Source organism: Entamoeba dispar, genomic scaffold, assembly GCF_000209125.1.
Source record: "Entamoeba dispar SAW760 scf_1105229459999 genomic scaffold, whole genome shotgun sequence".
NCBI lineage: Eukaryota > Evosea > Mastigamoebida > Endamoebidae > Entamoeba > Entamoeba dispar.
In genome coordinates, this window is record NW_001853973.1 from 25,683 (window position 1) to 47,226 (window position 21,544).

Here is a 21,544-nt window from a genome sequence, read left to right on the forward strand (position 1 = left end):
AAATCCTATTGTAAAAATTTTTCAATTAAACAACCAAATACATTATTAGAGAATAGTTAATTCTCCTCTAAGATTCGATTTAATATTATTTCTTACTTCATCTGGAGTCATTCCTTGAGCAAGTAACCATGTTAATTTAGTGAATGCTGCTTCAATAGTCATATCTCCACCACTAACAACACCAATTGATTTATATCCATACGCTGCACTATAATCATCTAAATCAACTCTTCCCATATGACATTGTGTTATATCAACAATAACTACTCCTCTTTGAATTGCTTCTCTCATTGGTTTTAAAAAGTTTTCTTTATCAGGTCCATTACCTGCACCAAATGCTGCTAATATTACACCTCTAACATTATTATTTAAAACTGCTTCAATAAATGTTGATGTAATACCTGGATGAAGATAGATAATAATAACACCATCTGTAACTGTAGGAATAAATCTCATTGGCGCATTAGCATATGGATTAACGTGTGGCCAATCAACAAGAATTTCAGCACCAAACATTGCCAATGCTGGATAATTAGCTGAATCAAATCCCTCATAACTATTTGCTTTTAACTTTTGAACTCGATTTCCTCGATATAAATGTCCTCCAAATGTAACAACAACTTCTGGAATTGGAATATCACCAGCAGTTGTTAATGCACTTAGTAAATTATTTGTAGCATCTGAATATGGTTGACATAATGGTGTTTGTGCTCCAGTAACTACAATCGTCTTATTTAAATTCTCAAACATAAATGAAAGAATACTTGAAGTATATGCAAGAGTATCAGTTCCATGCAATACAACAAATCCATCATAATCATTATAATTCTCATTAATTACAACTGCTATTCTTACCCAATCTTTTGGTGTCATTGCTGATGAATCAAGTAATGGGCTTAATTCAATAAAATCATAATATGGTAATGTTTCACTTTGGAATTGCGGCATTTCTTGAATTAATGATTGAAGATATCCAGGCTGTGGTTCCCATCCTTGTTCTCCTTGTTTCATTCCAATTGTCCCACCTGAATAAACAATAAGAACATGCTTTGGGTTATGTGTTGCTTGTGCTATTGAAAACAATAAAAGAATATACAAGAAGATCATTTCGTCTAACTAATCAAGTTTTCCTTTTTTTTTGTCTATAATTAACAGAATGGTTAAGAAATCAATCGAAAATCTTTTTTACTGACGAATATTCTATTTATTTCTTTATTTTATTAATTGATAAGTATTTTATTTATATAATTTTAGGAAAACCCTTATTTTAAATAACAATAATTTTAAATCTCAATTTATTATTTTTAGAAATAATGTTATATAAAAAATAAAAACCTCATTTTTATTTAGTAAAAATGAAAGAGAACTTAAAAGTTATATCACAAAAAGAAATATGAAAAGAGGATGTGATTGTAAGAAAGGGAAAACTGATATAACTGATTTCTTTAAAACAAAAAAACCAGCTCAATCCCAAACAGTTTCTAGTGATGAAGTATGGGATCATCCTTTATTTAAGTACTTAACTGATCCAGGATGGAGACAAGTTTTAGAGCCTGTATTTAAGAAATATGTTAAAGACAAAGAGATATTAAACATTGCTTCCTTGTATGAAAAAGAGACTATTTACCCACCGAAAGAATTAATTTTCAATGCTTTTAATGTTACGCCATTTGAACAGGTTAAAGTTGTGATTATTGGACAAGACCCTTATATTAAAAAAGATCAAGCACATGGATTATGTTTTAGTGTAAACAAAGGAATTGCCATACCACCATCATTAAAAACAATTTATAAAGAATTAAAACGAACAGTACCAGAATTTCAGATTCCAAAACATGGATATTTAATAGAATGGGCAAAACAAGGAGTGTTAATGCTTAATGCTACATTAACAGTAAAAGAAGGAAAGTCTAATTCTCATGAAAAAATGTGGAAGAATTTTACAGATGATATTATTAATGTTCTTTGCCAAAAGAAAGAAGGTCTTGTCTATCTTCTTTGGGGGGCTTTTGCACAGAAAAAAGCCAGTGGTGTTGATTCAACAAAGAATTGTTGTTTAAAAGCACCACATCCATCTCCATTAGCGAAAGGAGGATTTGATAATTGTAACCATTTTGTACAATGCAATGATTATCTTAAACAAATAGGAAAAGAACCAATCAACTGGGTGTTAACCTTATGAATGAACTTAATTAATGAGTAATTTTCAATATTAATGTTTTAATAATTAAAATAGTAAAATATATATTAAGTATTATTAGTTTATGTATAGATGTTGAAAAGAAAATCAAAGTAATTTTTAGTTCTTTTAATATGAGTAAAGAAATAACAAATCTAGTGATTGATACTCATGAACTAATTCTTGTTTGTATTTTATTTACAACGTAAAGAAAAAAAAAGACAATACTAATTTAAAGAATTGTATTAAGAAATTACTTGAACTTGCAGTTCCTTCACCAAGTAATCTTTTTGATGAAATAAAGGAATTGACAGAAGTTAATGTGGAAGAAATGATAAAATCAACTAATGTACGTGAGTTATGTGATTTACTGATTTATTTACTTGTTCGTTCATCACCAATTTTTCCTGAGATATATAATAATAATGCTATTTTGATTATGAAAAATAATTTATTAATCCAAAAACATCAGTTACGGGCATTATTATATTTCATTCCAATTGAACAAAAAGGGAAATATTATATTCATTGTTTGAATTCCTTCATTTAAGTCGAATACCAATAGAAAAAATTGTTCCAATCTTTACTAAGATAGTTTTTAAAACATCTACTAAATTTCAGACTAAATTCTCAATGATTCTCTCAGTATATATTGAGCATTATAATTTTATGTCATTTCAACTCAGTCAAAATGTACCTAATAGTGTTATTGTATATGAATTAAAAGCAAGAACAATTAGTTCTTTTCCACCTGAATACAAGTCAGGATTTTTAGAAGTTCCTGCAAATACTGTGATTGATGTTATTGCTATCAATACACCAGAATGGATTATTGGTAGGTATAGAGAAGGTTTAAATCAAGGGAGTGAGGAAACAGAGGTCTGTGGCTTTATTGCTATTTCATTTCTTAAACTTATTCCTGAAAAATTTACTCTCCCAGATAGAGCAAAAGCAGACTTTATTGAAGAAGTTATTCCAAAGGTTATGGTCACAAGAAGAAATGATGCAATTAAATCAAGACATTCTACATCTCTTGTTATGCCACAAACAATTTACTGTGAAATTTGTTTTAAAGCACCAATTGAAAACCCATCTAAATGTGAATTTTGTGCAAAACATATTCAGCCACGGTGTTGTTATGAATGTCTTATTTCATTAGAATGTTTAAAAAATGCTAAATGTCCTTTATGTGGACATGGATTAAATAAAAAATCAAAAATTATACCAACAAATCCCATTCCTGAAAGAGTTATTACTCCTTCAAATTCACCAGTCATAGAAAAGAAATGGAAAAATAATTATAAAATAAGTGTACTTGGAATAACTGGAGTAGGAAAGACTTCACTTATTGTTCATTACGTTTTTGGAAAATTTGTTGAACAAAAAGATAATACTATTGCTGACATTTATAGAAAAACTTCAATTATTAATGACGTTCCTTGTCTTATTCAAATTAGTGATTTTGATGATAAAAAAGCAGATGGATTTATTTTAGTATATTCAAAACAAATAGAGAAATCCCTTGAATATGTTATGGACATAGAAAAGAAATTAACATCAAAATATAAAAGATTTGTCATTGTTAGAAATGATTTTAAAGAAACACCAGAAGATAATGACATTTGTTTTCATCGTGTATTCAGTGTTAATGCAACAACTTCAATCGATAACTTTGATCGAGCAGTTGAAGAATTAATATGTGATATTAGAGCCATAGAGTCTAGACCAAAGAAAGTGAGTAAATGCAATATTCAATAAGTTCTAATGTATTTTTATTTAAAATATTGTATTGGTTTGAACATTCTTTCTATATACTCTTACGCTTTTAAGATTAGATTATTTTGTACTTGTTCAGAATTAATAGACCAGCCAATAAGTAGTACATTAAAAAAGTGTTAAAAAAAACAAAAAGTATCTTTTAAAATAAGTTTGTTTTATAAAAAAGAAATTGACTTCATAAATAAAAATTGATTCAAGAAGAATTACATGAAATCATAATCGTCTTCATCTTCATCATCATAATAATCATCTTCAAGTTGATCTTCTACTCTTTCAGTATATTTCTTTCCAGTTGTAGCAGGTTTAGCTAAATTCTTTTTACCTCCTTTCTTTTTCTTTTTATCAGCCTCTTTCTCAATTTGAACTTGTTGATTAAAGAGTACTTCCATATAAGCACTTAATTCTTTAATTTCAACACTTGTTAAATCATTAGTTAATTCTCTCATACATTCTTTAACAAGTAATTTATATTGTTTTGATTTTTCTTTATAAAGAGCATGACCCTTTAATCCTAATAACTTACCATACTTTTGGAAATCTTTATCAGTAATAACTGACATAGTGTCTAATTCATGCAAGTCATCAACTCCTTGATACAACCTTTCTGCTCCTTTAATGTCTGACTCTTCTTGTTGTCTTCTCAAAGCCAATGACTTTTCTTCTTCAGTCATTCCTTCAGTTGGATCAACATATTCTTCTACAACTTTTACATTATTTTTCTTTGCTTCTTTCAGTTCCTTATTACTAACAGTTTTTGTTTCTTCTTTGGTTTCTGGTGCTAAGGCTGCTAATGTAGAAGTGGTCTCTCCAAAATCAGGTTCTTCTGCAATATCAAAATCTTCCCAAGACATAACCAATAACTTTTCTAGATACCCTTGAAATCTCTTAATTCATTGTTTCATATTCATTTAAATTAGTATTACTAATCTTATAATTAAGTTATTTTTTAATTTATTTTGTTTTTAAACTACAAAAAGAAGACTAAAAGATACTATTTAGTGTTTTAATTGAATTAGTTAAACATAGAAGCAACAACCCTCTTTGGAATTGGTCTATCCTCATCAGAAACAGCATCAAATAATGTAAATTTTTGTTCTAAATTCTCATTTACTTTCATAATAGAAGCAATATTACCACAACGTGAACAATAATTTGGTGCAGACCACACAGTGACCAATTTATTTTCAAATTGATATTTATATCCTTCCATAACTAATTGATGTGCACGAGCAATCAACTGTATATTGTTAATTTGACAAAACTCATCAACTGGTTTCTTTCCAAAAAGATATCCAGCTCCTCTAGAACTTACTCTCATTCCTTTTTCATTCTCTTCAGGATCAGACCACATTAAATCACAGAATGATCCTTCATGTGGGACCTCTTCATTACGGTCAATACAATATCTAATTTGATCAATAGTTCTTAGTGTTGGTGAAAGTCCTCCATGGACACAATAAATAGAATTATCAATAACAGCAGCAACATTAAAATAATCAAATACATCCATGAAAATAGTCCAAGCAGCAGGATTACCATATTTTTGAATGCACTCATCATAAAATCCATAGTCTTGAGTAATCATTCTTGTTTCGTGATTCCCTCTTAACAAATGAATTCTATCTGGATATTTTACTTTATGTAATAATAAAAATGTAATAGTTTCTATTGAATAGATTCCTCTATCAACATAATCACCCATAAACAAATATTGTACATCTGGAATATTTCCTCCAATTTCAAAAAGTCGTAATAAGTCATAGAATTGACCATGAATATCTCCACATACTGTTACCGGTGTTTTAATTTCAAGAACATTCGATTCTAATGCCATAATTGCTTTTACTGTAAAACATAGTTCTAATAAATCATGTTCACTTAGAACATCGCCTCCTTTCACTTGTTCTATACACTTATCAATATCCATAAAATGACTAAGTTAACTTTAATTTAGCTTTCTAAGATCTCTGGGTAGTTCAGAAAAATATAATTTGCTTCAAATACTATTTCTTCAAGTCGTCCTTTTAATCAAGAAGTTAATTATAATTAAATAATAAAAATAACATATTTTTACTATAATTTTTTAGTTAAATATGAAGGGTTTTAATAAAATGTTTTAAATAACATATATTTATAATTAAAAATTAATTACTTTCATTTTCATTCACAAATAACGTAAATGGATGAAGTGGATGTGCATCAGATGCTTCTAAAGTTGAAACAAGAGCAGGGAGTGGGGCGTCTACATCAATATAATCAAATTGTAAATTTCTAAAAGTAGCTTCAGCCAATCCTGGAGTAGCAAACAAAGCATAAAGTTCAGTAGTTCTCATTGATAACATTGGATAATCATCTACCTTTCCAATCAATTTACATAACGTGAGTTTAACTTTAGAATTTTGACCAATAGCCTGTCCTAATTTGCAATATAAAGAAAGAAGAGAAATTTGTAAGTATTCTGGATAGTTAGAGTCTTCAAATGTTTGAGGGTCAACTTCTGCAAGTAAGAATTCAATTTCTGCTGGTTTAATGAAATGAGCATTTTCACCAACTAATAAACACAAATGATTTGCAAATTCTGTTTGGTAAGAGTTTTCCACAAAATCTGCACTTTTTAATAAACCATCTAAAGCAGCAACCAAAACACTCAAAATACATGGAGCAGCTTTAATCATCACACTCAACGCTGAAACAAATGTTTCTCTTACACCTCTCATAAATTGGATATCAGGATAAAGACAGTCATATCGTGAGATAATTTCTTTTACAATCTTTAATGCTTCACTCTCACTATTATAACGAACACTTACTGCTTGGAAGAAAACTCTTAATAAAGCTGGAACACATTTAGTTGCAGCTTTTACTCTTCCGCTGTTACGTTCTGGTCTACGAAGAAGCTCTTCTAATTTACTTCGATACTCTCCTTTCCATAAATGATTTCCTTCATATGTAGTACGATAAAGATAGTTATAAGCAAATTGATAGTTCTCTATTTTTTTTTCATGGTCAACAGTTCCTGGTGGTATTATAGTTAATAACAATGCTATAATTGGAAGATCTAAAATATAGTGTAGCACTGATGATGCATTACCATTACCAATAAATAAATAAAGAAGGGGAAGAACATCTCTTTGGATTGAGGTTGAGTGCATTGCAATAGCAGTAAATGGAAAGAATATTGACTCAGTTGATAAAGCAATTGAATGTTTTTTAATTATTCTTAGAGTTTCACTAACTAAAAGAATATCAGAAAATCCATTGTTTTTAACAAGAAACTCAGCAATAAAACTATTTACTTTTTGTGCATTACTTTGAACAAATTCAGATGATATCATTAATGTTGCATCAAGAAATGAAAGAGCAACAAATGGATCAATATGTTCTGCTTGTATTTTAATTGATTGAAGAACAGAAGAGACATTATGACTGAGGGATGGTTGACGAGCAGCAATTATTCCAAGTAAACGAACCATTTCATGATAAATAACAGCATGAACAGGTTGTATATTTTGAATACGAAGGAATTGTTGCATGACTTGATTTACATAAGAAATAGTTGTTTCACATAATTGAACTGATACATTCACTTTAGAAATGTACTGAATTAAACCAGACACAATTTGGTGATGTTGAGACATATGAGTAGTATATAAATTTCTTGAAGAAATGTTCATCACAGTGAATATAGGAGTATTACTAATTTTACCATCTTGTTCTTGAATTTGTAGTGACAGTTTATTTGGATTGAATTCTAATGTACCTGATGTAACACTCATTTGAAGGTATCGAGTAATAGTAGAATCTACTTGTGATATTTCTGTTTCAGAAATTTTTTCTCTACAACAAATAGCAAATAATACAGGAATAAGTTGGTTATTAAGTAATTTATTATCTGTAGCTAATAATGAAATGATATTTGTTGGTGTAATATGGTTTGCAACGGGAAGGCCTTTACGAAGATTATAAATAATAAAGAAAATATCACTTGCTGTTCCAGAAAATGATAAATTCATTTCTGGGAATGTGTACAATGACTCAGCAGCAATATACTTTAATAACAATGGTGATTTTTCATTAACAAGTTCATTCAATAAACATTTAATGATAGATGGTGTAGCTCCTGTTCCATAATTTAATAAAATTGGTAACAATCTTCTATACTCAAGAAGTTTGTCTTTACTTCTATTCATTTTCATTAACTGTTCAAACCTTCCTTCAGTGGTTATTGGTTGTTGTCTGCTCATAATTTATTTCAATCAAGTTATTTTAATTTTTTTTGAGTTCTAAAGCCTTTTAGAAAATATAATTACTTTTTTATAAAAATTATTATTCTTCTTATTTTCAACTTTTCTTTCCTTTTCTTTCAACAATAACAGAACATGCATTAAAAATCAATCAATGTAATTTCACAATGGATATTCCATTTACAGCATTTTCTGTTTTATTCCAATCACCTAATCTGTACCTCTTTCCTATTGCACAAACTATGGCTGAGTGGTCTTTTGTTACGTCAATAGAATTAACACATCCCCCAACATTAACCTCACCCAAAAGTTCTAATGAAAGTGTTTCTGAAGATTTAAATGAAGAAGGAATGTTTATTTTCCACATTTTTACTATTCCTTCTACACCTCCACTGAAAATAACATCACTGTATTGAATAGTACATAATGCTGTGACTTGTTTATGTGCTGCTTCTAATATATATTTTGGTGTTTTCTTTGATACTATGTAAACTGACAATGTTCCATCAAATGATCCAGCAATATAAGTTGTTTCATTTAATAAACTTACACATTCAATTTCATTATAAGCATTATAAATTAATTGAGACTCTTCTGATACTTTAAAGATTCTTATAGACTTATCAGATGAGCCAGTTACACATCGTTCTTTAGATAATGCGTCAATACAATTAATATTTGAACGATGTCCATACAATGTATCCATTAAACTAATATTTTCAATGTTCCATACTTTAACACTTCTATCATAACTACAACTATATAATTCATATGTTCCATCTCTAAAAACACATGAAGTAACAATATCTTGGTGACCTTTAAGTGTTCCAAGTAATTGGTTATTAGAACAATCATAAATAAGTATATGATGATTTTTAGTTGTAGCTACAATATATTTATTGTCATGACTAATTGCCAATGATAATATTTCAGGTCTTATTTTTGTTTTATCAATACAAGGAACAGTGAGTTCTCCACAATATTGATTATTAATTAAATCATAAATCATGATTTTACCATTTAATGATGCTACATACACTTTATTTTGTTCATTTTTATTTATTTTAACAGCAGTGCATGCTTTATTTAAATGTCTTGTTGTTTTAGTTATAACTGTAGAACTTAAATGAAGATCATCTGAAACTGATGTTTGTTTTTTACTTTGATCAATTGATTCATTAAATAATGTTTCTAATACACTTTTAGGTTTTGTCTCCTCATCAGTAATTCCAACCATTAATCGTTCATGTTCTTTTTTAATATCTTCAATATGTTTTTGAGCCATAGAAAGTCGTTGTTTATCAGTGTCTTCATTACTGTGATTGTATTTGAATTCAGTTTGAATACGCTCAACTCTTTTTTGTGGTTTAGGTTTTTCAGTTGCCAATCGTTGTTTGAATGGTACAAGAAAAGGGTCACTCATAAATGTTCAAACACTTGATATTAACAGTTCGCAACAAATAAACTTGTTGTCTTTCATTATTTTTGTTATTTCTTTTTAAAAAACCCTAATTTTTTTTAAAAGGAAAATCTGAAAACATAATTTTAAATTCTGTTATTTAAAACATAAATAAACTATCAACGTGGCGTTGTGTTGTAAAACAAAAAGAATGAAAATGCACCACGTCAGACTTTGAAATAAAAGACATGAAGATGAAGGTAGAAGTCATTTAATGAATACAGAAACTGAAAAGAAGTTTGAGTGTGGACATTGTGAATGTGAAGAAGAACACTGTGAGTGTAAAGGAGAACATTGTGGTTGTGGAGAAGGACATTGTGAATGTAAAGAAGAACATTGTGGTTGTGGAGAAGAACATTGTGGTTGTAGTGATGAACATTGTGGATGTGAAGAAGAACATGATGAAGAAGCAATGGAAGAAGAAGTTGAAGAAAGATTTCCAAAGACAGTTGAAGTAGAAGGAACTGGATATGAGAAACCAACTGATGACTGTTTGTGTACAGTTGATTATACAATGTTAGATGGTGATAGAGTTGTTGAAGAGAAAAAAGATTTTAAATTTAAAGTTGGAGATATACCAGTGATTTGTGAAGGATTTGAAAAAGGTGTTGAATCAATGAAACTTAATGAAAAGTGTACATTTACTCTTAAAGCAGAAGATGCATTTGGAAGTTGTGGAGATAAAGAAAGAAACATTGAGCCAAATAAAGAGATTACATTTAAAGTTACACTTAAAGGAATGGAACCTGTTCCAACACCATTTACAATTGCACCAGAGAATATAGTTAAACATGCAGAAGAAAAGAAAGCACAAGGAAATGAAATGGTCAAAAGAAAGTTACAAAAGAGAGCATTAAGATGTTATTTAAGAGCACTAGATTATCTTGATAATGATTATAGAATTCCAGAAGATCAAAAAGAAGCAGCTAAAAAGATTCAAACAATATTATTTGGAAATGTCTCAGCAATGCATCTTCATTTTAAAGAATATGATCAAGTTATTGAATACACAGATAAAGTTCTTGCTGTAGATGCTGAAAATTTAAAGGCATTATTAAGAAGAGGAAAGGCTTATTTGGAAAAAGGACAAATAGAAAAAGCTGAAAGTGACTTTAATAAAGTTCTTTCTATTGATCCAAATAATAAAGAAGTTAAAGCTGAAATGAATGGAATTAAAAGAAAGAGAATGGAAGAAGAAAAGAATGATAAAAAAAGATATGCTAAAATGTTCAGTGTATTAGGTTCACTAAGTGAGGTTGATGAAGAACAAAAGAAATTACAGGAAGCACAAGAGGCACAACGTAAGAAAGAGTGGGAAGAAATTAAAAAGAAACAAGAAGAAGAAGAAAAAAAGAAAGAAGAAGCAAAGAAAATGGAAGAAGAAAAACCAAAAGAAGAGTCTAAGAAAGAAAATATTCCAATGGAAGAAGAAAAAAAAGAAAATTAAATTGATTGATATTTCATTAATTTATTTTTATTTATCTTCCTATAATATATTTATAACCACATAATTCACAGTTCATCATACTTGATGTTGTTGTATTTACGTAAATATATCCTTGACAATATGGATTTGGACAATGAACAATATCTTTATGTTGTTCAACATACATACTTAACAACATATTGTCATATTTTTGATATAGCCCTAAGTCAATCCTTTTTATTTCATTAAGTTCTATTTCAGATTGACATTTATTATGAAGACATCTCATTATTTGGTTGTCTTTAATTGATTCATTTAAATTTGGAGCTAAACAATCTAGACAAAATACATGTTTACAAGGACAGAATTGATAAAGGTTTGTTAATGTTTTACGTTCTTGACATAATTCACAAACATTAGTTCTAATCTTTTCATTTAACACTCTTATAATATAATCTTCTAATTTCTTTTCATTTTTTATTTTCATTAGATTATTACGTATAGTTTTAATATCGTCTTCGGAAAGACCTTCAATAGTGATTCTTGGTAATGGTTCTATTTCATTCTGTTGACTTGGTTGTTGTCTGGATTTAGGGGACGAAAGTTTATCTCTTCTTTTTTTCTCTTTTAAGGATTTTACTGGAGTAAGTGGTAGAATTTGTAAGACTTTTCTTTTCGGAGGTTGAATAGGTGATGACGCTTTCTGTGAATTTTCTTGAGGTGTTTGGGTTTGAGGTGTTTTAGAATTGGTGTATGAAAAATAAACAGAAGACATTGGCCCCAATGCCTTACGTTCATTCAAATAGTCTTTAGTTTCTTTTGCTTGTTCTATTGTTTGGTATGTAGAGAGTATGTACCATGAAGATAGATCAGAAGCAGTTGGTTTGCAAACTATTTTTGTTGGGTGATAAAGTGTATGAAAACAGTTGATGGCTTGTTTTTCATCAACAGAGATGTGATTGGCATATAAAACATTATTCTCATAGGCTCCATAAGATATAGATTGTTTGTACTTCATCAATGAGAAATTATAAGGAACATTATTTTGAATTTGAATAGCAAGGGTTTGTTTTGTCAATGCAACAGCATTTTCATATGAATCAAAGTCTATAAACGCAATAAACCTGTTTGACTTTTTAGAGAACTTAAATCTCAGTGAATTTGATATATAACCAGGGGCATATCTATCTAGAATAAAAAGAAGATTGTTTTGAGTTTGTTTAGAATTGTCAGGAATATCACTAATAAAGACAGAGTTTGGTTGAGTGCTCATATGAATTATTTTTTAGTTAAAGAAGGAAAAGAATAATAAATTTTCAAATTTCATTAAAAACATTAATTTAAATAACGTTATTTAATAAAATAAACAAAAACAAATAATAAGTTAAGTGTTATTTGTTCAAAATTACATTCAGTGAAATAATTTGAAGTAACGTCCATGTAGTTGTAATTTTAAATGAAGAAAGTTAGTTTTTTATTAAGGATAACAAACAAATCAGACAATTTAAAGTAGTTATTTCTTATAAGGATTAAAATGGTCTTAGTTATTATTTTTTATGTATTTTAAAAATATATTTATCATTTTTGTTTACTTATTTATCTTCATTTTACGTTTTACTATCAGTTAAAAGAAGTTTTGTTTTTTTTATTTATTTTCTATTTATAAATTATGTCAAAAATGAGTTAAACACATTTTATTTCTTTTACGTTAAAAAAATATTTGATTAATTTGTGAATATTCTAAATTTTATTCATTTAATTAAGAAATATCATAAGATAAATTAATACAATATATTAGATATTATTAATCTCTCATTAAATAATAATGAAGTTTGCATTAAACAAACAGACAAAATAGACAGTATTAAATTTAATATGTTATTGTTCAAAATAACAAAAATAACGCAACGAAAAAAGAGTACATAATATCTGTATTTTATTAAAATTGTTTAATGAACAATTGTCTTATATAAAATGAGAAGAATAAGTGATTATAAATATATAAAATACAAATAAATTTAATAGTAAAACGATATTTACATTCTGACAATAAAGTTTCAATCAAACTTTGATTCCAAAATATATTTAAATAATAAGTCTTATAGAATTTGAAATATTTGATGAAAAGAAAAAAACATTTAAAAAAAATTTAAAACAAAAAGATAATAATGAAATTGTCAGTTATCTATATCCTTGTTGTAATATTGGAAGGATAAACATAGTAAAAGACTTTGGAGTAGGATTTATGTTTTGATTTTTACAATAGGTTTCAAATTGTTGCACATTATTAGTTGTGATATTGAATAAAGAAGGAATAACTGCAAATTGGTTAGAATTCCATATTGCATTACAAATAGATTCAATTGTTAATGCTAAAGATAATGTATCTGGATTTAATGAACGTTCATAAACAATCATAAATAATTGGAATTGTTCAAAAGTAAGTTCTCCTTTGAATGAAGAAAGATAATTTATAATAATGTCAATACTCATTACTTCCTCATAACTTAGAGTTCCATATTGTTGTTGGATGAAATGTATAATTGACTGTTTAGAAACAAGTCCATTAACATTTAATACACGGAACATCGAAATAGTACGTTTCAATAACTTTGATTCTTTTTCATTATCGGTATCATCTAAATATGGAGAATCACTATCTAGCCAATACCTAACAAAGTTATATAAAGAAAGTTTATTAGTTCCGTCTTCAACATATGCTTTAATAACAGTTTGGGCAGTACTTAAGTCAATAGGGCTATTAAAAATTTTAGAAGTTTCTACAAGAATATCTGCATCAATGCCATGGTGTTGAAAAGTAAAAAAAACTGCTCTAACAAGTCCTTCATTATGACCATATTTTCTAATATTTTCATCGAATGTTTGTGCGATCATATTAATAAGGTCTGGAGTTTTTTCTTCAGCATTAATTAAACGAAGGATTCTATCGCAAAGACTTGTCTCAATTTCTAATTTAGTAAAGAGTTCTTTTAAATACTTTTCTTTATTTTGATATGATGAAGGAAGTAATGGAGTAACTTTTTTTGTTTGAGCAATTTGTAATGGTGGAAGAGAGTGTAAATCAACCATAGGAACAACGATATGTTCACAAAAGTTTTTAAAGTCTAAAATATTATCTGAAATTATTTCAGCATAATGAAGGAACTCAACTAATTGTATATCAGGTGATGTTGATAATAAGTTTGCTTTTCCATTAAGAGTTTTAGTTAAAAAGATTTTAATTCTATCAACAGGAACAGTTCCTTTATAATCTTTATCTAAAACATTGAAAATAGTAGTAAACAATTCTAATATTGTAAAGTGTTGAGTTCTTTCAACAACCCATTCAATAGAAGTACATATTTTGATAAAATCAGATGATGAAATAATATTGTCTTTAACCAATACATTTAATAGCATTACTAATGATGGAACAATAACTTTATCAATTTGAAATATATCAATAAGAATTTTCTTAATATGAGAAGGAGTTAATCCAAGTTTTAAAGAGTCATACTGATTGTAAATTTTTCCATAATACTGTGGTTTTAATTTATAAACAATTTCATTTACTTTTTGTTGCATTGATCTGTGTTCTAATGTATTAAAGGTTTGAATTAAAAATGTTGTTAAGTTTGTTGGAATACCATTTTTTGTTATTTCACCTATACAATGTTCATCTAATCCTTTAAACATCATAAATGTAACAACTTCTTCACTCAACTTTCCCCATCTATGGACATATATATCAAGGTATTGCATCATTTCAACGAATATCCTTTTGGTGATATGATTCGATTTGTTTTTAAAACATCGTACCATTTCATCTATATTAAATTTATTAATTTGATTATAATTGTCTAAAAATTCCATGGCAATTATTTGTTTAATCTCTGCTGTTCCAATAATTCTTTTCTTCATTACTCCAAGTTTACTTTTTTCTTCAAACTGCCTTATAAATCTTTCTCTTGACATCCTCTCCTCTTATTCACTCTTTTTTTTAGTTTTTTTTTTACTTTTTTTTTTGTAAATTATGGCAAAAAATTGGTCAATCAAATATTCTATTATTTAAATGGTGGTGAAATAAAATTATGCTTTCTATCCATTAAACCTATCACCTCTATCATTTAGCTCAATCATACTTCTGTCCATAAACTCAAATGGAATGTTTATCCCATGGTTCATTGATAACTGTGTATCTCTATCCATTATTGATCGGTCAAGCAATGAACCTCTAGTCTCTATTGGTACTTTATCTACGAGAGGTCTATCTGTAGGCATTCCTTGTTCTAAATTATCACGAGGGAAAGGATCACGATCATACCTAGGGTCAGATAAATAACGAGGATCTCTAAGATAACGATTGTCATATCTAGGATCGAATCTAGAGTCGATGATACGAGGGTCACGAAGATCTCTGGGGTCGTTAAGGGAAGGACGAATGTCTGATAAAGGGAGACGTTGATTTCTGTCTAGTTGAGTGCGATTTTGAAGGTCTTGTTGAGTGCGATCGGAGACTTTGTCAAGAGGAGTTTTTGAATCAATAGGAGGACGATCAATAGAAGCAGCACGTTCAAGTGGAGTTCGTTCGTTTGGACGTTCTAGTTGTTGAATCCCACGTTCTAAACGATCATAACGAGTGTCATAATTTATTCTAGGATCAAGTCTAGGATCATTTCTCATATCAATTCTAGGGTCAGTGGTATTGTCATATCTTGGATCATAACGATCATACCTTGGATCATATCTTGGATCATAACGATCATATCTTGGATCATATCTTAAATCAAATCTTTCAAAACGAGGATCATATCTTGGATCAAAACGAGGATCAAAACGAGATGATGAATATCTTGGATCAAAACGAGGATCATCATAATAAGGATCATCATAAGTTCTAGAATATCTTTGATCACGATTATCTTTATCATAACCAAAAGGATAAGGTGCAGGATAACGAGGAATAGGTTTCATTGGAGCTGGTTTTTTTGTTTGATCAATTGCAGTTTTAACATCACGTGGAAGTTCACTAATTCCATTAAATGGTTCTTTTGTTTGATAATTTGTTGTATTTGTTGTTTGATAATATGGATAATCACTTGGTTGTCTATTATCTATATTTTTTAAAAATGGTTCACTTGATCGATATAAAATTGAATCTGGTCCTTTAGTTAAACCACTTGATGAATAAAGCCATCTATTTAATGTATCAAACATTGATGAACATCTATTTGGTTCTATTCCATATGCAATTGATACTTCTTTTGTATATTGTGTAATATCTCGACTTTTTGATGTTTTTTGATATATTTCAAATACTGGTTTTACAAATAATGTATAATATGCTATAAATAAATGTTTATTAGCTCCTCTCATTCGATATTTATGTATATTCCCTAAATATTCATTATAATTGATTTTTTCATTCATTTTCTCTCCACTCCGTTTATTCCCTTGATTCCCTATCTCTCCTCCTCTCTCTCTTCTTTCTTGTTTCATTTCTTGATTACTACTCTTTTGTTCTTGTGGCTGTTTGATCAACATCGACACTCTATTCGTTCCTACTGCTGCTTGTGGTTTATATGGTATATTCCATTCGGTATTCTTATTAACTACAAATATAAATGGATCTCCTCCATTATTAAGTTGTATTTCTTTTAAACTCATTTACTGATATTTTGAGAACTATCTCTTTTGAGTAATTTTTACCTCTGATCTTAATTCCCCCTCAACAGGTATTATTTGATTGGTTTATTTTCTTTACCTGGAATGTTCAACACATTGAGGAATATTCTAAAATCGAACTTTACTTTTATGTTTCGTTTCCTAATTATTTAATAGTTTTAAACTGATTCAATAATAATAAGTTATATCAGTCGAAGATTCTTTAAGATGGTTTCTTATCATTTTTTATTGTTCTTTGAGATGATTGGATTTTTCTAATCAAAGCAACTTCTAAACTTTATTTTTTCCTATTTTCATTGTGACGTGGATACTTTTTTCATTCAGTTTAGAATTGTTTTTGATTTTCATCTTCAAAAAAAATTTTAAAACCAATTAGTAGTTTTTATTTGTATAAATTATAGTAAAATTGTTATTATGAATTGCGTGAGAAAAGATATAACAAACTATAATAGATAACAAAGAAAGTACAAAAAATAAAAAAAATAAAAAGGGTTCATGGAAGAGAATAATCATTATAAAATAAGAAAAAATATGAAACATTTAAAATATAAAGAAACTTAAAGAAAAAAAGATAAATTAAATAAATTAAGGAGGAATGTCTCGATTGGATAAATTACTTGATTTAATCGAAACTGCTCCAACACCTGCTGCTCGTAGAGCTGCAGCTCTTCAATTAGGTGAGATTATTAATTCAAAACCAGAAGAAATTGGGAGATTACTGACACGATTATACCCATATACCATTCACAAAAAATTTGAAACAAGGACTGCAGCTGGAATTGCTGTAGAAGCGATGGCAAAGAATGTTCCTGTAGTGAGATGTGCTCCATTAAAAGAGCCCTGGACTTTTGAAACATTTAATTTAGATGAAATTATGAAAACACATAAAGTATTATTAGCAATGGATGATAGTAAACAAAAAGCACAACCTGTAGAAATAGTTTCAAGTAGTAAATTAAGTACTCGTCAAAAGTTGATGATGAAAAGAAAAGCAAAAAAAGCACAAGAAAAGGAAACTGAAGTTATAGAAACAACAGAAAAATTAGATTTTAATTGTGACGGATGGCCATTTGAATTATTTTGTGAGAAAATGATGCAAAACATATTTGACCCTAAATGGGAAATCAGACATGGTGCAGCTATATGTCTAAGAGAAGTTTTAAGAGCACAATCAAATGCAGTAGGAAAAGAATGGAGAATAGATTTAACATTAAAATTATTATCAGTTATTTCATTAGATAGATTTGGTGATTTTATTTCAGATACAGTGATTGCACCAGTTCGTGATACTTGTGCTCAAGTTATTGGTATTGCTATTAGAAATTTAGGAGATGAAGTTAGTAAATTTATTAAGATTATTTGTCAAATGTATCATAAAGATGAATGGGAAGTAAAACATGGGGCTTTATTAGTATTAAAATATACTGTTGCTATTGTTGATAAAAAACAAATTCAATCAATTTTTATTATAATTAAACCAATTCTAATTGAAGCATTAACAGATGTTGGCCATGATGAATCAGTTGCTGTGGCAGCAGAAGTTATGAGAGAATTAGTAGATTTTATGAAATCTGACTTTGAGCTTATTCAAAAAATACGTTCTTTGTTATGGGATGTTTTAGAAGATTTGGATGAACTAACTGCATCAACAAATAATGTTCTTCAGTTATTAGAGTGTGTTGATAGAATAGCTGCTGAACAAGCCCCAATTCCAATTACAATATTAATTGATCAATATATTCCTAAATTGCTCCCATTTTCTGGACATGTATTACCAAGTGTACGAACAGCAGTAATGGAAACTTATCATAGTGTTTTATCTCAAATTCTTTCACAACTAACTGCTGCTTTACCTCATCAGCCAAAAATTCCTCCAACAGGAAAGTCACTTGAAAAATTATTTTTCCAATGTTGTGCTGCTGTTGTATCTGAAGCTAATGATTATTTACCTACAATAGATGATTTATTGAATGAACCTATTGATAATCCTATTCCACATAATAATCGTCTTCTCCATCATGCTGTAGCTAATGCAGGTTTATTAATTACTATTATTACTCACGCTTTCCCAGAAACAATAAATAACATTGTTAAAGAATTACCAAAATTATTAAGAGTGTTTGAATTAGGTAGTGAAGGTAAAATTGATAAAAAAGTTGTTTCTGTGATTAGTAAAGTAAAACGAGATGCTCCTATTGCAGAACAAAAGGAAAGAATTGACATACTTTTTAATGGAGGAACAATTGTTGCTCGTATTATTGAAGCTGCAAGAAAGGTTGGAAATGATGCTGAAAATTGTATTCTTCAATCACTAAATTCTCCACAATCAATTATGCTTGCTGCATTAGCAACTGAATTTGAAGAAACACATGCACCATTAATTAGAACAAAATTAGAAGAAATATATTCTAATTATCAATATGATGATTTTAATTCATTTGATTGGAAGATGATTGTTGAAACATATAAAGAGAATAGTGCTGGATTAAATTTACCTTCAATTAATAATAGTAGAGAACTTATTCAAATTTTACCTAAATTAAGAGAATTAGTTCCTAATAAAATTTCTAAACTTGAACATTCATTAAAAACATATAACGAAATGGTTCAAGGAGTTATTTGTAGGACAAAAGCAATTGTCATTGGTGCTATTTATCCTTCTGTAAGAGATCCTACTTTATTACATGAACCAATATTAAGAGAATATTCTCCATTATTAACTGAACATTTTACTATGTTATTTCATCGTTTATATCAAAATACAACTGATACACAATCATTAGGATTTTTCTTCGCTACATTAATCGACCATCTTAAACCAATGTATTCTAATATCATAGAATTAATTAACAATGAACAAATTACTTTTTATAATCTTACTTTACCATATTCTTTACATTATTTCTTAAAATTCTTAGCACAAAATATTGAATATAAACATTATTTATTATCAATATTAACTCCACTACTTGTAGAGCCTCCACCTGATGATCCAACAACATCCTTATATTATCCTTTATCAATTTCTGTTTTACCATTTCTTCCTACTTGTCCATTACATGTAGACCATATTAAAACATTATTAAAAAATGTTCATTCAAGTCATGCTTTTCTTATCGCAACAACACTTTCTCGTTTATTAAGATTACATAAAGAATTATTAACTACATTTATTACATTAATATACCCTCAATTATCAGTCACTTCTCCAACATTATTAGCTGCATTACATATTTTCCACCACATGTGTTTATCACCTACAATGGCTACATTATTAATTCCTGTCTTCCCATTATTGATAACTCCATTTTTAGGAGTTATGAATTCGAATCATGAAAGTAATATTAGGAGATTAGGTGCTCAATGCTTTAGCGTTGTACTAAGATATCTTCCACTTCATGTCACTCCACCACCTGATCTTCCTGATAAATTACGTGATGAAATTGAACAAAAGAAGATTTTTATTTCATTCCTTTTTGATGGTATTAGAAGTCAATCTATATCTCAATTTTCTGTATTTAATCATCCAATTAATGGAAAATTAAGACCGTATCAATTAGATGGTATTTCATGGCTTTTATTCTTACATAAATATTGTATTAATGGAATTTTATGTGATGATATGGGTTTAGGAAAAACATTACAAACACTCTGCTTATTAGTTACTGTTCATAAAGAAGCTGAATATCCAAGTCTAATTGTTTGTCCACCAACATTAACAGGACATTGGAAACATGAAATAGAACAATTTATAAGTCAGTCGGACCTCAAAGGAGTTTTGTATACAGGGTCAGTAAAAGAACGGTCTGTTGTTTTAAATTCACTAAGAAAGAAAGATATATTGATAGCTTCATATGAAATGGTTAGACATGACTTAGAACAGTTTAAAACAAAGAGATTTACTTATTGTGTATTAGATGAAGGCCATATTATCAAAAATCCTAAAACAAAATTAACACAAGCAGTAAAACAAATTATTTCATTACATAGATTAATATTAACTGGTACACCAATTCAAAATAATGTATTAGAATTATGGTCATTATTTGATTTCTTAATGCCAGGATTTTTAGGAACAGAAAAAGAATTTAGTGAGAGATATTCTAAACCAATTCTTGCTGCAAAAGATGCTGCTTCTCCAGAAGACCAAGAACGAGGAGTTATTGTAATGGAAAAATTACATAGACAGGTCTTACCATTTATTTTAAGAAGACTTAAAGAAAGTGTACTTCAAGATTTACCACCTAAGATTATTCAAGATTATTATTGTGATATGAGCCCAGTGCAAAGAATGTTATATCAAGAGTTTGAATCAACAAATGATATGGATGAAATAGTTCAACAAAAATCTGACAAGAAACAAAAGAATCATATTTTCCAAATTTTAAATTACTTTAGAAGATTATGTGTTCATCCGATGTTAGTTCTTGATGAACAACATCCAATGAAACAAAAAGTTGATGCTTATTTAAAACAAGAAGGAAAATCGATAGATGATATTACTAACTCTCCAAAATTAATGGCATTAGCAGAATTATTGGAGATGTGTAATATTGGAAAAGATGGAGAACATAGAGTTCTTATTTTTGCTCAAATGAATATTACATTAGAATTAATAGAAAAACAATTATTTGCTAAACAATTTCCTTATATCTCATATTATAGATTAGATGGAAGTGTTCCACAAAATAAAAGAACAGAAATTGTTGATAAATTTAAAATGATCCAACAATTGATGTTTTATTACTTACTACAAGAGTTGGTGGATTAGG

General features: G+C 28.5%; 13 protein-coding genes across 13 annotated transcripts, besides 17 other annotated features; 5 read left to right on the forward strand and 8 right to left on the reverse strand.

Annotated features, from left to right (window-relative positions):
• Positions 1-45: 45 nt before the first annotated feature.
• EDI_135250 (L-asparaginase, putative) lies at positions 46-1,107 on the reverse strand (the record flags this gene model as incomplete). Its single annotated transcript, XM_001736607.1, has 1 exon — positions 46-1,107. The coding sequence occupies one exon, from the start codon at positions 1,105-1,107 to the stop codon at positions 46-48; it is 1,062 nt and encodes a 353-aa protein (XP_001736659.1).
• A 94-nt stretch (positions 1,108-1,201) lies between these two features.
• Positions 1,202-1,334: a sequence feature (AT_rich).
• Positions 1,335-1,393: 59 nt separating this feature from the next.
• Positions 1,394-2,182, forward strand: EDI_135260 (uracil-DNA glycosylase, putative; the record flags this gene model as incomplete). Its single annotated transcript, XM_001736608.1, has 1 exon — positions 1,394-2,182. The coding sequence occupies one exon, from the start codon at positions 1,394-1,396 to the stop codon at positions 2,180-2,182; it is 789 nt and encodes a 262-aa protein (XP_001736660.1).
• Positions 2,183-2,200: 18 nt separating this feature from the next.
• Positions 2,201-2,260: a sequence feature (AT_rich).
• A 53-nt stretch (positions 2,261-2,313) lies between these two features.
• On the forward strand, positions 2,314-2,729 carry EDI_135270 (uncharacterized protein; the record flags this gene model as incomplete). Its single annotated transcript, XM_001736609.1, has 2 exons — positions 2,314-2,368; positions 2,401-2,729. The coding sequence occupies 2 exons, from the start codon at positions 2,314-2,316 to the stop codon at positions 2,727-2,729; spliced, it is 384 nt and encodes a 127-aa protein (XP_001736661.1).
• Positions 2,730-2,812: 83 nt separating this feature from the next.
• On the forward strand, positions 2,813-3,937 carry EDI_135280 (uncharacterized protein; the record flags this gene model as incomplete). The annotated part of the gene is made up of 1 exon (XM_001736610.1): positions 2,813-3,937. One exon carries the CDS (start codon positions 2,813-2,815, stop codon positions 3,935-3,937), a length of 1,125 nt encoding a protein of 374 aa, XP_001736662.1.
• Positions 3,938-4,161: 224 nt separating this feature from the next.
• On the reverse strand, positions 4,162-4,809 carry EDI_135290 (eukaryotic translation initiation factor 3 subunit, putative; the record flags this gene model as incomplete). The annotated part of the gene is made up of 1 exon (XM_001736611.1): positions 4,162-4,809. The coding sequence occupies one exon, from the start codon at positions 4,807-4,809 to the stop codon at positions 4,162-4,164; it is 648 nt and encodes a 215-aa protein (XP_001736663.1).
• Positions 4,171-4,213: a microsatellite.
• A 55-nt stretch (positions 4,810-4,864) lies between the features above and the next one.
• Positions 4,865-4,925: a sequence feature (AT_rich).
• A 45-nt stretch (positions 4,926-4,970) lies between these two features.
• Positions 4,971-5,885, reverse strand: EDI_135300 (serine/threonine protein phosphatase ppe1, putative; the record flags this gene model as incomplete). The annotated part of the gene is made up of 1 exon (XM_001736612.1): positions 4,971-5,885. One exon carries the CDS (start codon positions 5,883-5,885, stop codon positions 4,971-4,973), a length of 915 nt encoding a protein of 304 aa, XP_001736664.1.
• Positions 5,886-5,994: 109 nt separating this feature from the next.
• Positions 5,995-6,109: a sequence feature (AT_rich).
• EDI_135310 (uncharacterized protein) lies at positions 6,103-8,202 on the reverse strand (the record flags this gene model as incomplete). The annotated part of the gene is made up of 1 exon (XM_001736613.1): positions 6,103-8,202. The coding sequence occupies one exon, from the start codon at positions 8,200-8,202 to the stop codon at positions 6,103-6,105; it is 2,100 nt and encodes a 699-aa protein (XP_001736665.1).
• A 53-nt stretch (positions 8,203-8,255) lies between these two features.
• Positions 8,256-8,289: a sequence feature (AT_rich).
• A 64-nt stretch (positions 8,290-8,353) lies between these two features.
• EDI_135320 (U3 small nucleolar RNA-interacting protein, putative) lies at positions 8,354-9,625 on the reverse strand (the record flags this gene model as incomplete). Its single annotated transcript, XM_001736614.1, has 1 exon — positions 8,354-9,625. One exon carries the CDS (start codon positions 9,623-9,625, stop codon positions 8,354-8,356), a length of 1,272 nt encoding a protein of 423 aa, XP_001736666.1.
• A 250-nt stretch (positions 9,626-9,875) lies between these two features.
• On the forward strand, positions 9,876-11,108 carry EDI_135330 (FK506-binding protein, putative; the record flags this gene model as incomplete). Its single annotated transcript, XM_001736615.1, has 1 exon — positions 9,876-11,108. The coding sequence occupies one exon, from the start codon at positions 9,876-9,878 to the stop codon at positions 11,106-11,108; it is 1,233 nt and encodes a 410-aa protein (XP_001736667.1).
• Positions 10,050-10,094: a microsatellite.
• Positions 10,996-11,059: a microsatellite.
• Positions 11,092-11,143: a sequence feature (AT_rich).
• On the reverse strand, positions 11,140-12,360 carry EDI_135340 (uncharacterized protein; the record flags this gene model as incomplete). Its single annotated transcript, XM_001736616.1, has 1 exon — positions 11,140-12,360. The coding sequence occupies one exon, from the start codon at positions 12,358-12,360 to the stop codon at positions 11,140-11,142; it is 1,221 nt and encodes a 406-aa protein (XP_001736668.1).
• Positions 12,361-12,391: 31 nt separating this feature from the next.
• Positions 12,392-12,470: a sequence feature (AT_rich).
• Positions 12,471-12,631: 161 nt separating this feature from the next.
• Positions 12,632-12,666: a sequence feature (AT_rich).
• A 60-nt stretch (positions 12,667-12,726) lies between these two features.
• Positions 12,727-12,758: a sequence feature (AT_rich).
• A 37-nt stretch (positions 12,759-12,795) lies between these two features.
• Positions 12,796-12,896: a sequence feature (AT_rich).
• A 181-nt stretch (positions 12,897-13,077) lies between these two features.
• Positions 13,078-13,111: a sequence feature (AT_rich).
• Positions 13,112-13,163: 52 nt separating this feature from the next.
• Positions 13,164-13,257: a sequence feature (AT_rich).
• An 11-nt stretch (positions 13,258-13,268) lies between these two features.
• On the reverse strand, positions 13,269-15,062 carry EDI_135360 (uncharacterized protein; the record flags this gene model as incomplete). Its single annotated transcript, XM_001736617.1, has 1 exon — positions 13,269-15,062. One exon carries the CDS (start codon positions 15,060-15,062, stop codon positions 13,269-13,271), a length of 1,794 nt encoding a protein of 597 aa, XP_001736669.1.
• Positions 14,916-14,945: a sequence feature (AT_rich).
• Positions 15,063-15,185: 123 nt separating the features above from the next.
• Positions 15,186-16,754, reverse strand: EDI_135370 (uncharacterized protein; the record flags this gene model as incomplete). Its single annotated transcript, XM_001736618.1, has 1 exon — positions 15,186-16,754. The coding sequence occupies one exon, from the start codon at positions 16,752-16,754 to the stop codon at positions 15,186-15,188; it is 1,569 nt and encodes a 522-aa protein (XP_001736670.1).
• A 448-nt stretch (positions 16,755-17,202) lies between these two features.
• Positions 17,203-17,361: a microsatellite.
• Positions 17,362-17,367: 6 nt separating this feature from the next.
• EDI_135380 (uncharacterized protein) lies at positions 17,368-21,543 on the forward strand (the record flags this gene model as incomplete). Its single annotated transcript, XM_001736619.1, has 1 exon — positions 17,368-21,543. The coding sequence occupies one exon, from the start codon at positions 17,368-17,370 to the stop codon at positions 21,541-21,543; it is 4,176 nt and encodes a 1,391-aa protein (XP_001736671.1).
• Position 21,544: the final 1 nt, after the last annotated feature.